The sequence below is a fragment of the Myotis davidii genome, unplaced genomic scaffold (assembly GCF_000327345.1).
Source record: "Myotis davidii unplaced genomic scaffold, ASM32734v1 scaffold68, whole genome shotgun sequence".
Lineage (NCBI taxonomy): Eukaryota > Metazoa > Chordata > Mammalia > Chiroptera > Vespertilionidae > Myotis > Myotis davidii.
This window is the reverse complement of record NW_006300376.1, coordinates 6875515-6891645: the sequence shown is the minus strand read 5'-3', so window position 1 is coordinate 6891645 and position 16131 is coordinate 6875515. Positions and strand designations below refer to the sequence as shown.

At 39.0% G+C, this 16131-nt stretch overlaps 1 protein-coding gene across 6 annotated transcripts in view; it reads right to left on the bottom strand.

Moving 5' to 3' along the window:
* Nucleotides 1–396: 396 nt before the first annotated feature.
* The window catches only part of ASCC3 (activating signal cointegrator 1 complex subunit 3), a 243464-nt gene continuing 227729 nt past the window's right edge, over nucleotides 397–16131 (bottom strand). For all 6 annotated transcript variants that reach the window (XM_006777223.2, XM_015572736.1, XM_015572735.1 and 3 more), the window contains 5 exons: nucleotides 8972–9123; nucleotides 6943–7090; nucleotides 3577–3783; nucleotides 1287–1462; nucleotides 397–1191 (listed from right to left, as the gene is read on the bottom strand). In XM_006777223.2, coding sequence (XP_006777286.1) covers nucleotides 1044–1191; nucleotides 1287–1462; nucleotides 3577–3783; nucleotides 6943–7090; nucleotides 8972–9123 — 831 coding nt within the window. In that variant the 3' untranslated portion in view covers nucleotides 397–1043. The remainder of the gene's footprint in view (nucleotides 1192–1286; nucleotides 1463–3576; nucleotides 3784–6942; nucleotides 7091–8971; nucleotides 9124–16131) is intronic.

Genomic DNA, 16131 nt, shown 5'->3' with positions numbered 1-16131 from the left:
CTCTCCAGATGCAAAAGCACAAATTCAAAAGCATCCTGAAAGAAGGTGAAATCTGACGGTTTCACTGCCCCTGCTACTGCCCAGGCAGCTCTCTCTCTCTCTCTCTCTCTCTCAGAAGGCAGTAAACACAAGCAATATGTTCTGGTTTCAGAAAGCCTTTTAAAATTTCCTTCATCACAGGTAAAAACCTACCTGTAGGGGTTGAAAATTTTCTGTTTGCCTTGGAGCCAAAGAGTGGTCTGTACATGATGCAACACAAATGGCAATATACTTCTCTCCTTGTGTAAAGAAATATTTCAGAAAAAAAGTGGAAGTGAAGTTTTGACACAGAAGGGAATAAGAACAGAAGAGTAAGTAATACGATGGAGAAAAAGCAGGAGGAATAACTGAGTCAGCTTGTCTTCAAGTGGCGATCTAAATATTTTATTTCCACTAGTTACAGTATCTACATTTTCTAAGGTCAGTATATTGTTTTCATCATTGAGCTCTATAATGTGATTTTACCGCTATATTATTAACATTTATGACTATAAGAAATTCTGGATATCATTTCTACATGTGGCAAAGTATAAAGTTTGTTAACAAGACACATTGTGTGCCACCATACAGGTATCTTACACACTTTATGCTTCAGGGTTAGAAATCTGTCACAACAAATTCTAACACTGTCACGTCTCAGTATAGTTTTCCTTAGAAAAAAAAAAAGGAGCGAATATTCTTGTAAACAGTACACTGTGCAATGTGAAATTTGTCTGATAATTCCTATATATAGTCGCAATATAAACAAATTGATTCTCCTACAGGAGTATTGATTTTACATATAAGAAAATCCATGAAGACAACATTATAAAAGGCAACATTTGTTAAAAAGGCCACTGCAGTTAACTTGTGTTGAAACTGACTGCAGCTCCTGTCAATTTCCTGGGTGTCCTGAGGTCAGAAGTTGATTCCACCAAGGCAAACATCAAGTAATTTGACTCTGTCTAGGTGACTAAACAGCCAGGCTCCTTAACCACTTCTTTCAAATAACTGCTGGGGTCAGGTTACTTCACCGTCAGGTCGGTCAAGGCATGGGAGATCTCCTCGTTGACCTGTGCAGACATGCTTGCTGGTGTGACGTTGAGATGAATGTCGTACTGCTGGTCCAGGCCAAGGTAGCAGTCGCTCATGAAATACAGGGTGTAGATATACCTACAATAGAAAAATAGAACGAAGATGTCAAACCCCCTTGCCAATCACAGTCATATTTCATTCTTTCAGAATTTTGGTGGTAAGGTTCTGCTTACCTTCCTGGTGCTTCTGGTGTATAAAAGGAGATGGAAGCGACATGATGATTTCGAACATATCCTACTCTTTTCAAAGCAATAAGTTCTCTCTTATCCACTTCTCCTAATATCAAAAACCATCCTTCATCTTTTGATTTGGGGAACCGAGGGGCAACTGCATGGTTGTCTTGCTTTCCCTGTAAACCAGCAAAGAAAAAGATAAAGCATTAATAATTTCTGGACTTTCTATACCACTTGGTTGTGATTAAAAGGCCACAAATCTACACATTTCAGTCTATCTATCTGGGATGTTTTTAATTTTCTGGTTCGGTGTCTTGGATATGCTATCACTTATCTTTTTTCAAAATCCTCAAAATACTACTTTGTGGCTATAATTACCAGGACATTTTGGCTCAGTTAGAACAGGAAGCCCTAAATCTTGACACTAATTTAGTAAACTTTCATAAATAATATTAATATCCAATTTGAAGATGAACAAACTGAGATAAACCAGGTTAACCAAATTTTCCAAAGATGTATTCACAAGAGACTGATACTTGGGGGGAAAAAGACAATCAAGACTAGATTCTAGACTTCAAAACATTAAGCACTACACCACCAAGACTAACACTCACACACAATAAAAACACATTCTAATAGAATATTAAAAAAATACTTTCTCCGAGGAATGAAAAATTATAAGCCAAGCAATTTGTAAGATATATTAATCACTACAATCCAAGATTAGGTATCACCATATTGACAGCACTTGAAGTCTTTATTTTAGATCGAGATTATAAAATACATGATTATCATAGTGAATCTGTAAGACAATGACATCATGGTATAAAAAGTGCTAATAAAGACATGTATTAATAGTGACAAGCTCCTGATGAGGCTTCATTCAAGAAATTGGAGGGACATGTTTTACTTAAGGCATTTTAAAAGACAGCATGGAGAATAATGTATTTTTCCAGCATTTACAAACAAAATTAAAAGGGTTGTCCTAACCGGTTTGGCTCAGTGGATAGAGCGTCAATAAAATATTTTTATTTATTTTATTTTTTTAAAAAAATAAAATAAATAAAAATATTTTATTGACGCTCTATCCACTGAGCCAAACCAGTCAGGGCAGAAATCAATAAAATATTTTTAAGAAAACACACAAAAAACACAGTTGTTAAAAAAAAATTTTAAAGGGTTTATTTTGGCATGATTGAATCTAATTTTTAAGTAGCAATATTAAGGTTAAAAAAAAGTCATAGGTTTTCCCCATGATTTTACCTGTATGATTATTATTATTATTTTTTTTTGTAAGTTGGGATCTACTAACTCATCTAGACATTCTCATATTAAAGACTCTGAAATGCCAGAGGCCAATCGGTTCATACTCACAGGGACTGATTTTAGAATTAACTATCAAACAAGGTGGGACTTGAAGGCACATTACTGAAGGGACGTTGTAACAGGAGAGTTTCTCATCAGGGTATGTGTGAGAACAGAAGACAGTACTGGAGCACCACAGCCCCATTCCTGTGGGCTTATCCCAGACACAGGAAAGCCCCCGACTCCACTTGGCCCAAGAGAAGGCAAAGTCTTTCTTATTTCAATTATCATGGTTATTTCAAAACCCAATCTGGCCACATGAGATGCACTAATAGTCTCAGAGGACCAAATGATTAATTTCGATGGTCACAGGCAACAGAAAAGAGTGCAGTGATTGCAAATGAAAGTACTGTGCATCTCTGGCCTGCATGAACACTGACAAAGCCCTCTCATGTGCATTATGAGGGAGGAAGAGGCAGACGTGGCAACTGAGGCACAGAAAAGCTTAGTGTCTTATTCAAATTCATGGAGCTGGGTGGTCAAGCGTTGCTGTCATCTGCATCCAGCCCAACGTGGTTCCCACAGAACAAAGTGCTTCTAGGGCAGTGCTTTTCGAGCTTTCATGTCCTTAAAAAGTCATCTGGGTTGATGGGCAGAAGCCCAGATTTTGAGATTCCCCCTCCTGAGCTGCTGATGCAGACAGTCTGGAGGAGCGCCAAGGAATCTGCTCTTAAAGGCACTCCGGGAAATTCTGTTGGACTGTGTCTATGGGCCATATTTTGAGAACAGTCTCCCAGCAACATACTATCATGTAAGGTTGATATTCTGGGGTTGAACACTGGCACATGAGGAGAACTGAGTGAGACCAGTTGAGAAAGAGGGATTCATGAATGACACGGATGCATTAGTAAGGGAAAAGATATGTGGGGTGTCACACGCTGGTGTCTGGTGTGAAGCATTTGAGAATGGAAACCAAACACTATACCTTGTGGAACCCAACGTGGGCTCTCTGCAGGCTGACTTGAAGCACATACTCCTGATCAGCATGCAATCTGATCCATCTGTGGTCATTTCGCTTGTCTGAAGTCATAGTAGTGACAGGAAGTTCACTGTGTCCTTCCGAGTCATCCCACCAGCCTTTGACACTGAGGGCAACATCTATCACTGGTAAGTGAGATAAGAAATTCCATGCCTGAAAAAAAAAAAAAGAGAAAATATAATAAAGTTAATTTGATTAAGTCCAGAGTCAGTGCAGTGAGAACCTATGTACCATTTGCCTAGTTTCCCCCAAAACCAAAGTATAATATTAATACCAGGATATCAACACTGACACACTCCATGGCTTGTGTTCAGATTTTCCAGTTTTTCTTGTACTTACTGTGTTCAAAAATAGCGTGCTTTTAATCTTTGTAGTTTAAAGTCCTCTTAAAATCAACTAAAAAAATTAATCATTATCCAAACTTGTGACCACTTTATTATAAATCCCTCCTAGATATTGAGTGACTCCGGATTATACTAAAAGTAAGTTTAAAAATGTTTGTCATTGAGCTGGTTTGTGGTTTGTTGTAGAGAAGCATCCATTCTAATATTTATGTGACTTCTAAGGAAGAGAGCATTGCTTGGGGGTATAAAAGTAACAAAAAATGTGATGCAATTGTTGATGTCAGTCAGCAACATCCATTGACCACTTATTGTACAAAACGGCTTTTGTTTTTTGGTCCATACTCTAAATTTATTCTGAAAGAAAAACATTTCCGTATGTGTATATCATAAGGGGCCTTGTAAGTTCAGGGTTCCTTCTAAGAACAAATATATATTTTGGCATTATACTGAGAATACAGATTAAAATGACACATACTAAAGGGGTAAAAAATACCAATTTTATTCTTATTGTTTAAATTGAATGATATTTGTGAGAAATTGGCATGCAAATAGTTAACTGTTCATCATCATAGAATGAATGAATGAATGAATGAATGAATGAGTGAATTTCTTAGTCTCCAGAAAGGAGGGAGTAACAAAATAAACTTGATGTCCTTAGATAATTAATTGTCACCTTTTTCTATCAATTACAATTATGTGGCACTATCAGTGAAGAAAACTTCTCAATATAAAGGCTCTTTTATCAGTTCCCATCTAAGTTAGTTTTTAAAAGTACATGAATACTTTAATTTTGATTTTCCTTTTATTTTGTTAACATATATGACAGATTTGCTTACAAGCTTTGATTTCCTGTTTGCTCAGACTTTAGCGCTGCTGAGCATACCTAATTGAAATAAAGTAGCCCTGATAAGTCAAACTTCCCCTTAGGGATTAAAAAAGTGTAAGTTCAATGCAAATTTTCAATCTAATCCAATCCTATAACTTGTCATGTGATTCTGAAATTATGCCTGGGATAGATATTTAAATAGTCAAGCCACAGAACTGTTTACACTGTGCTTCTAGGTAACCAATGATGGCCTCTCCCCTGATGGAGCCAGTCATTCCAGAATCTAGAAGCTGCATGTACCACTTGATGTTCACTGACACTGGCCAGAGTGGAAAGTGACCAAGGAGACACTTCAATACACAATTTCTATAAAGCATTTAAATTTGTGAGACGACAAAAATAACATATTTCTTGTTTAATGTACCATTAAGTTAGTTACCAGTATATGTTTTCAATTATTAGCAACACATTGGAATTTTACTTTATAGAAGTTGGATCTGGCTTTTATACATAGGTGTTCTTTTTGTAGCACTTACTGTTTTTCACCCTCAGTGTGTACAGAGATATTTGTTGGGTGTGTATGTGTGTGTACACACACACGCACATATGTATATAAAACATGAGCTATTTTTTACAGAAACTGCTAAGACATTTCAATACCAGCCAAACATATTTATCTGAGGATTAATCTTCATCTATTGAATCAGGCAGGAGCATTGCCATGCATACAATTATTTAATTAGCAGCCAAATCCGCTGCCAGTCAGCAGCCGTTCCAGGCATACTGATGGGGTGGGAGATGCAAATCTCACAGTCGTCCTGCTTTTTCTCATTACTACTGCAATTAGCACTTAAATTGATGCTTTAAACATACTAATTTCTGGAATAATTCAGGATTTGTATGTTACCTGGGATCGCCTCACTGCAGAGCCAACACCAGATTGCTCTGCATATTGAAGCACTTTTGAGCCAAATAACCATCATCATATCAGACTGAGCCAATTTGCATTTGGTTTTAAAGATAACAGAATGGCAATTTATGCAAATAAATGAAGTAAGTTTACTTCTGAGTTCTCCCTGAACTAATTAAAACAATGTTCTAATTTTTTATCACATCTAAAACTTGGCTTAAAATCAATATATGCTATGTTAGAAATCTTTTTTGCTAATGGAAGCCTTGTTTTGATTTAAATACATTGTTTTTATTCATAATTTTGATGGTAATTTAGTTAGAAAGGTAAGAACTTATTATGAATATTTAAATAGTTTTTGGTGCCAATTTTGGGTTCAACAGAAATTGAACAATCAGACTTTAATGCCTGTTACACTTTTTCCAAGTCTTGCTCAAAAATCAGTTCTACTGGGGGAAAAAATGACATGGTTTAGAAGTTTCTTTATTTTAATACCTGCATTTACAAGTCAGTGTGTTAATTATATTACAAATCCTGAATGCTTACTTTGACACATTTAGGGTAAAACTGCTTAAGACTTAAAGGTCTAGATATGCCAAATATTTCTGGCATCATTTATTCATATTTTTGGCCTTTCCAAAGATGGTTTGGAGAGATGACTTATATTGTTTTTCACAACACAGATTTAGTTTTCCATCTAAGTTACATGGTATAGAAATGAGGAGTTTATTTGAAGGAATACTTTAGAATCTAGTTACACTACAGTGATTAAAATGAGGGCAGGGCATAAAAAAGTAACTGAGGGAACTGCATGAAAATATAGCCAAGCATAAAGGAAGTACGACTGTGCTGAAGGGGCGAGGAGTGCGCCCAGGTCACGCAGCTTAGTGAAGGACAAGCTGTCTTGGACTTTTCTCAGCCAGCTACTGAAACGACTCCTGATAATGCCAATGCTCCTTCTGATTACTGATACTGTCATTATTTTTAATATCATTATTGAGCTCTCTATATCAAGAACTACATGAAGCAGTTTACATAAAAACATGCTGCTTAATTTTCACAAGAACTTCAAGAGACAGGTATTTTGTTTCATGTTCATAATCATGCTGGTAAATGGTGGACAGAATTTAAATCCAGGTGAGTCTGACTCCAATAATCAATGCTCTAAGTTAAAAAAAACTCCTGGTATAAATTCCCAGAGTAAAGGAACTTCAAAACATGGAAGGCCTTACCTGCTTCATTTTTGGGGCTGGCAGCTCATTTTCTATCATGGAGCTGAACACCTGCTCCTTCCCCCCACAGGCGTGGATCAGTTCAGGAAGGCACTCAATGAAGCCAGGGCCACCCACACGTGGACCCTTCACACCTGGGCTCCATTTCCTAAAAAATAATTCCAACACCAACCAAATCATTCTTTTGTAGCATGAATGAGATTTTCTGACAATGATGGCTTATAAAATTTGAATACTTTTTAAAAACATGTATTTAAAAGGCCGTTATTGGTGTCAAAATCAGCTTGCATTCTTTTTTTTAAAATCCTCATCTGAGGATATACTTTCACTGATTTCTAGAGAGAGAAAGGGGAAGGGAGAAAAACATTGATCAGTTGCCTCCTGTATGTGCCCTAATGGGTAATCAAACCCGCAACCCAGGTATGTGCCCTGACAGATTTAGAAGCTGAAACTTTTTGGTGAATGGGAGGATGCTCCAACCAACTGAGCCACCTGGCCAGGGCCAGCCTGCATTCTTTAAGATTGTCAATCCAAGTCAGTATCACTATCACTACATAAAATGGGTAAATCATATCTGAGCTCGGTGCATAGTGAGGTTTGCAGACACAGCAGGTTAGCAGAAAGCACTAATGTGCACCAATGCTGCTACAACGTGGTTCAAGTCTGAACTGGAGCCCTGACATGTTTTTAATGGATGCAGGCAAAGGACTCTAATGTAATCACTTGAATAGGTATTCATTGTAAATAGTTGGAAATGTAAGATTTAATAAAGTACATTTTGGGAATATTTACAGTATAAATAGTGCCAATCCCAAGAATGTAGCGCACCTACAGCTTATTCCCTACCTGCCGTTTGTAGAGCAAAAAGAAACATATAATTAAAAATATACCAATAGAGCACTGTTCAGGGTGACAGTAAGAAGTGGACCAAATCTCCTAGGCCCCAGCAGCTTCCATAACAGGCTTGCGTGCTGAGCTGGGTAAGTACTCTTAGGTGTCTGCTTTACTACTGAAACCCAACTCCCGTAACTCTTCGCACCACATTGGAAGCGTTCCCGAAACTGAGCTGCAGACATATGAGCTATCTGCTTTCCCCTCATGCCACCAGCTGCTGGTGTGGCTCACTCTCTGAATGTGCCTTTTGCTTTCCAAGGGACAGCCCGTGGTGGGACTCAGCATCACGGAAACAACTGCCCTGGGACCCACTTGAGACAAACTGAGGGACTTTCCTGAGACCACCCCCTGTGTGGCTGAGGTGCTGGTTGGCACCTGTATCTAGATGTCTCAAATGACTGCCACACCTAGTCTGGCTGACAAGGGGCAAAGGGTGCATGACGGCGACCTCAGTCAGACTGTTCTGCTGGTCTACATGACTATGAACCCACGTGTTGGCTGCAAAGTGTCTCTGAGCTGGTGTGAAACACTGGTGTGAAAGAAATGCTCTCACTTAAACAATGCCAACCTTGCTGGTAACGTGTACTGTTCTTTTCCTTGCTAAAGTATTTGTAGCCATGTACATAGGACCTAAGGGTAAATAACTTGATGATAATGTAGACTCATCTTTTAAGCACAGGTTATATCTTGAGCTGTTAGTATACATAACTACCCAGTTTTGGACATTTTGTAGATGCACAATTTACGTTTGAACTATGGATTTCAGATTCTTCAAATCTATTCTGCAATAACAGAAATTGGTCATTTATTTTGCTTTAGACAACCAGTAGTTTAGCATCTTCTAAAATAAAGGTTGGTACTGTAAAGGAATAAACACAGTTAAAATAGAAATGCATCCAATGTTGCAAGTGGAGAACAATTTAATAGGAGGTTAAAATGAACTGCAGTTCAGCTTGGGACAGGATCGAATTCCAAGTGAGAATGTTGCCTCACGAGGCCCCATCTTCCTCTGGGAAGTGGGGGCATTTTCCCAGTGAGGAATCACTATTCTAGGCACAACCTGAAAACCAAGTGACCAACCATAGAAAGAAAATGAATTTTTTGAAATTTAAAGTCCAGTGACATTGACAATTACCTGAAGATGTGAAGATGGTGCTGCTCTATGTGTGGGATTGTGAGAAGAGAAGACTCTTTCAGCCACCGACCCTGGATCACCATCTGAACCAGGTGAGTGATGTTCAGGGCAGTCACCAGCCATCCCTGGTTTGCAGTCACATCGAGCATCGCCTGATCAGGAAAAATGCACAAATTACAAGGATACTATGGCACAGGCCCTCTCTATGGGAGCTGATGTCAGCTTAAACAAAAAACAAACACACAAAATTTCCCAAGCATTACACATAAATATATAGTGAAAATGGGAACCAGAAAATAAATTAGAGTTGGATTGAAGGGAACAATCTCCTATAGCATTCATTGTACAGTACTTCCTACAAAGTGCACATTTTTAGATTTTTTAGGGTGGCAATGACAGCCAGATAACACTGGTACACAATAATAAAACAAAGAAAAATTCACTGTACTTTGGGAGCAAAAATCTATATCATTCACTGTATCAAGACCATTAACATTGTGGATTATAGAGAACAACATAGACTGATGAACAGGGGACAGATCCAAAGACAGAGAAACAGAGATCACACTATCAATCCCCAGAGGAAAAGTAGGGGAGGGTGGGGGTAAGGGGAAGAGATCAACCGAAGAACTTGTATGTGTGCATATAAGCCAAACCAATGGACATGGACAACAGGGGGATGAGAGCATGAGTTGGGGGTGGGGGTTAATGGGGGGGGGATAAGGACATATTTGTAATACCTTAACTAATAAAGAATTTTAAAAAAGACCATTAACAGCTGCATTAAAATAGTAAATCTGTCTTTCCCAAATTTAAAATCAATAATGGTAAGGTGATAGGAGGTTTCCTTGCTAAAAATTTACTTTCCCCCCAAAGAAGACAACACTCCACATGCTAGCAAAGGGGCACTGCCAGTGATACACTGAGATGATAATCTATTCATATTAGTCTATACATTTAATCTAATGTTTTATGGACAAACAAATGCTGCACTTGCTTAAGGCAAAACTAAACAGTGAAATCTTATTTAAACAAAGGAGATGTTTACACAGGCAAAGCTATTTCAATTAAATTAGATTCCGGAGAATGCTGACTTAAAGACACAGACATTAGTATCCTGATCCAAGGCAGCTATTTACATAGTTTTAGGAGAGTCCTCTCTTATTTTGGGAAATAAAGAGATGAAAGTAAGAGAAATTAGATGTACCTAGTACATGATTAACAACATATTAATAGTAAATATCCCACCAACAGTAAAATACTTATCAAATGTACAAAATCTATTAGCAGATTTTTAGAAATAATTTTTAAGGTATATTATTTTAGTAAAATTAATTTGCCATACTACTTAGTACTATTGAGACGGACACATTTTTTTCTCCTAAGTTTTGGATTTCCTATTTTATGTTCTCTAATTTACAGAATGTCAAATAGTTTTAAAAACATATGGCTAAGCCAATCTGTGGTCTTTTCATTTACATCCCAGGGAAATGGGTCGATGTTTCTGGATATCATGGTTAATGTGTTGGAACGGGCAAATTGGTCTTGAGCGCCCATGAATCCATTAATTATACATCATAAAGCCTGAGTGCTGGTATAATAAACATATTTAAATGTATGTATAAGTATGTATAGCAGTGTGTTTACATATACAAACATATAGGTTCATAAATCTAGGGGAAATCTTCTATTTTTCCTGTTTCTCTGCAGAGCTGATTTTTTAAAACACTCTGCCTTTCTTTGAAGTGCATGAGACAAGCAGGTCATGATGAACACCACCCAAATAAAAACAGCATTAGTTCACAAGTCACAACTCTCGAGTTCTTTAAGGGAACGGCAAAGGAAAGGAGAAATGAATAATTATATCTAATCCAGAAAGAATCATGATGATGTTAGAAGTTGTAATGCGGAGTAACTATGGTGATTTTACTTGTGATTTTACATTACAGCTTGACTGGAAATAAATTCCAGACCAAAGGCTCACATATTAGAAGAGTTGGATGGATGGACCATATGTTTTTAACTTTGAAGTTTTCATGATGAAGTTGAAAGATCTCATAAAATTTATGAGAGCTCCCCACAATTTTTCATTGTATGACCCAGATGTGAAAATGTAAAAAATCATGCAAAGTGATTGCTTACATGAAGTAAATGAGAATTTGTATCGTGAATTGGAAACTATTATTTATCTTGTTTTCATTTAGAGAAAAGGCAGGTGGGGAGACCGGGAATCTGGGACGATAAAAGGTTCTGCGACTACTTGAATGTGGTGAGCCAAGTGTTCAAGCCCTTAGTTCTCTGCTCAGCCACTCCCTGGCCTGTCCTGTTTTCTTCGCCCCACCACTGCCTCAGTGCCGACCCTCACCAAATCACCTGAAATGTTATAAAAACCCCTTTATTCCCATCTAATTCTTCTTCAATTCATAGTTTATACTGTTACCAAAGTAAATTTTTAGAGAAATAAAACTGATCGTGTTATTTCTCTGCTTACATTACTTCAATGGCTTTGCACTGTGTAGAGGACAAAAGCTAACAAGCTTCTCTGCATGCCAGTCAACACCTCTGATGAGCCTGTTCCTGGCACATCCCACAGCCCCTTCCTATACTAAAGTGACTGACAATGTCCCACACTCGCCCTTGCTCTTAATGTTCTTTTTGCCCTTGCACTGGTCCTTCATCTCATCTACCAGGAAATTCCTATTCATTCTTCGTCTAGCTCGAATGCTGCTCCTTCCTGTGAAGTCTCCCTGTTCTTCCAGATGGGTTGCAGGCACTTCTTTCCTATGCCTCTGCGGCTCTTGCCACGCCCACAGGCCACCACCGTCCTATTGTGATTCTCTGTTTACACGTCTGCCTTTAAACGGGAGACTCCTTGACAGCAAGAATCTAGAAATATTCCTTGTCACCATACTCTTGGTGTAGTACACTCAAAAAATACTCTTTTTATTAGTGAAAATTCCATTACAACAATTATAACAATGTTCTGCCCACGTTATTGTGCATCTCCCAAAGATTATTAATAGAGAGAAGGGAAAAAATTACAAGTTTTGATATCAGATGGACACAGGTTTAAATCCCAATTTTGTCCGACTTACTATGTGTAAATTTTGGGGAATCACCCAACTCTATCATGCTAGATTTCTCATTTTTAGAAGAGAAATGTACCCTTAAGGGGTACTATACCTCCATAAGATGTCTAATATACTGCCCAGAATGTAGCAGATGTCAATCAACAGATGCCTATTTTTAAAGTTCTTCAATGAACTTTAAAGTTCTTCTATGAAGTGAAAAGAACACCCTAAAACAATCCACTCTTTCTAACAGAGACCTCTATTGGGCTCTTCGGTGTTGATTTCTGCACTGAGTAGTAGCACAAGGCTCCAGGGGGCCGAGGCTGGAAGCAGGTGCGGGGAACAGGCAGAATATTCATTAGGAGAAGTGTGCAATTAGGAGAAAGCCAAGGGACAAGGCCAAAGACAGACCCTGTAGCTCAGGCCAAACTGAAGGATGTGGGCTTGGTTCTCAGTTTGAGTGGGCAAGCCACGATATTGTTCACAGGTACACACCTGACAGGGCTAAGGCCACGGGATGGTCCCTGTAAATGGGTGGTCCCGGAAGCCTGAGCCTGGGATGGCCTCCCTGTGTCTCCTATCTGTTATAGCAGTCCTCCCGGTAGGGAAGGACCCATAGGCATATGCTCCTCCCTGTGGTGGGGCTGGCTTTGATAGCAGCTAGAGATCATGGCTCATTCTCCAGGCCATCTCGAAGTCCTTTACAGATATATAATATTCAACAACAAAAGGTTGTTTTAGGATACTAAGGAGAAATAACTGGACATTTTTACCAGTTTAGCATTAACATGAGGCAAATACACAGTCCCTGTTTACTGCTAATCCACTTTCTACTTGGCATGCTACCTCCCAGGCAAAGCTAATATGATTCTAAGTATAGGGGCCAAATGGATGGGTCTGACTCTGTGTATGAGACTTTCTCCTACTAAGTTGGAATCAATTTTAATTCCTTGTCATGTCCAGCTGTGACAGGATGGAAATATGATTTATAACACTGAATTCTTTTATAAAATGACACTACAATTAAAACCTTATCATGATTAACATAAACTGTGGGGCTGTCATTTATAAGAGCAGGTGATGAGTTTGATTTTGAATGTATTTTAACTAAGGTGCCACTATAAAGCCACATGAGAGATTCAGGTAAAAATGAGCTCAGGAGAGAGAGTATGGGCTAGGAGTACGAACTTAGAAATCTTGCGCACAGAGTGGGCAGCCCAGAGAGTTAAAACGAGCAGCTTAGGGGCAGAGGTGAGAATAGCAGAGTGGGGATTACCTGGAGATGAGAACCGTGCGGGTGGGAAAGGATAAAGAGGTGAGGGCATTTAAGGTGCTCTCAGGGCACTACTGAAGCTACTACGATTAGAGTGGTCATTTGTAAAGTGTGTATTATTTGTCAAACACTCTGGTAACCATGTAATGTAAGTTATTGAATTTGAACCCATTACGCAGATGAATATATTGTGGCTCAGAGCAGTTAAAAAAAAAACAAAAAACGCCTGCCTAAATCCCCACTATACCCACTTACACAGTTCTGGTAAGTGGTTATAGTAGGGACTTAAATTCTGGGGAGCTTGACTCTGATGCTTACTTTTAACCAGTATAGGTACTGCCTATAAAGTTAAGGATCCAAGGAAGGTTGTATGAAATTCCAGGAGGTCCTATATTAGACAGCAGATCCTATGGTAAATGTGCTACTCGGTAAAATGGAACTCTGAGAAGCTCTTCTGACAAGACAATGCTTAAAGCAAACACTAAGTTTGGATTAAGTAAAAACAGATGGATAATTCCTACTAAACACTTGATTCCGGTTTGAAGATGGTTTCGTATACCAGAAAGAGACTTGGCCTGACAGCTTAGCGTATTGTGCCTTTAAATTAAATGTAAGATTTTAGGCAAATCACTTCACCATTGTATTCATTTTTCTCATCTGAAAAATCAAGGAGTTTGATTAGGCTTGTGTTTATCTCCTGTAAGCTCTAATCTTTCATCACTAAAATGCCAATATACTCATATTATATAGCTAATTATTTTTATAAAGTTCACTTTCTATCTTTCCAAGTGGACTGTAGTATCTCTGAAGTCAGAAGCAGGAAAACCTAAGTCAAAAAAGAAGGCAGCACATACCAAGCACAGAATCAGCTGCAGACAGAAAAGACCCTCTTGGGATCAGAGGAAGATGAGGTTTCTGCTGCTGGGGTGTGGGCCTCCCAGGAAAAAGAGGCTTCAGCTAGTCCCCAAAGACCTCACACACAGCATCAGTGGAGAGAGAGAGAAGCTTTGGGGTGAAGAGGATGGACGTTGATAGCATTCATATTACAGGGTCTCAATCATCTCAGTCAGTGGGAGGTGATGTTTCTTGCTGGAAGGTGTACTGGAAAGGAGAAGGAAAAAGTTTGGAAAAGTACTGGGGGGGGGGATTAATTAAAAACTAGCACAATAGTGAGTTTTAAAAGCATGACTTTGAAGCAATAATCATAGAAATAATTAGAAACAATTAGAAATTAGAGAAGCAACTAGCAATGTTTTATGATTTTTTTCTAGCGATAGTGATTATGATTAATTTGGGTGTTGAAGCAGAGGCTTCAGATGTTGACAGAGAATCCAGAGAGTTGACAGATCTGAGCCTACTGGTGACATCACTGTAGAAAAGGTCAACTCTAGGGCCAATGCTTTTAGGGTGGCAAGTGAGTAGGGGCTGAACTGATGGATGATGAAAGCATAAGAGGTTCCAGGTCCAATGAGTAACAGAAATGTTCAGTTAAGCTGATTGGTACAGAACCTGTGGTTAGAGAGGAGAGACAGAGGGTGATACCATGAAGGTGGTGCCTAAAGTGGTCAGAATACGGTAATTATTAGAGTGGAACGATCTGGGATGCATGCAATTATGAAGGGATATGTTGAAGCCACTATGATGACTGCAAGAGAAGAGATGGAGGTGAAGACTATGAATGGGTGTTTGAGAAAGGTGAGGAAAAAGATCTACAATCTAGAACAGCCATGGGCAAACTACAGCCCGCGGGCCGGATCCGGCCCCTTTAAAATGAATAAAACTATTGAAAAAAAAAAAGACCGTACCCTTTTATGTAATGATGTTTACTTTGAATTTATATTAGTTCACACAAACACTCCATCCATGCTTTTGTTCCAGCCCTCCGGTCCAGTTTAAGAACCCATTGTGGCCCTCGAGTCAAAAAGTTTGCCCACCCCTGATCTAGAACATACTTGAAATAGAAATTTTGCAGACATTGACAGTAAAACATAAATGGATGAAAGAAGCAGAAATCTGAAAAGAAAGATGTGGATGGAGGGATGGGAGGAGGCAGACCTTAATTATTGGAAAAATAAAAAGAATTAGCCAACTCAGGAGTTTCAGAGGAAATGTAGAAATGGGGTAGTATATGTGTCTGCCTATGTCTGACTGAGAGACAAGAAAGGGAAGAGTGAGAAAGGAAGGAGAGATGGATGAGGAGAGAGGGAGAGACCAAAAACAAAGAGAGGTACACAAACTATACACATCCCAGATCTTATTCTCATATGAATAAAATGATAAAGTTATGATTTCATCTTGGTTTTCCAATTCATATCTGTGCTCATTACCCTATATTCTACTACTTCTGAATGATCTATACTAATAAGAGCGTAATATGCTAATTAGACCAGACATCTTCCGGACGTCCTTCCAGACAAAGCCATGGTGGCAGGGGCTGAGGCAGAGGCTGTTAGGGGTGATCAGGCCAGCAGGGTGTAGCAGTTAGGGGTGATCAGGCTTGCAGGCAGAGGTGGTTAGGGGTGATCAGGCTGGCAGGGGAACAGTTAGGGGCATCAGACTGGCAGGCAGAGGTGGTTAGGGGTGATCAGGCAGGCAGGCAAGTGGTTAGGAGCCAGCAGTCACGGATTGCGAGAGGGGTCCTGGATTGGAGTGGGCACAGGCCATGCTGAGGGACCTCCCTACCCACCGTGCATGAATTTCGTGTACCGGGCCTCTAGTCTATCCTATCTAATAAAAGACAAATAGGGTAATTAACCGTACCTCCGACACGCTTCCCATTGGCTAATCAGCAGGATATGCAAATTAACTGTCAATCT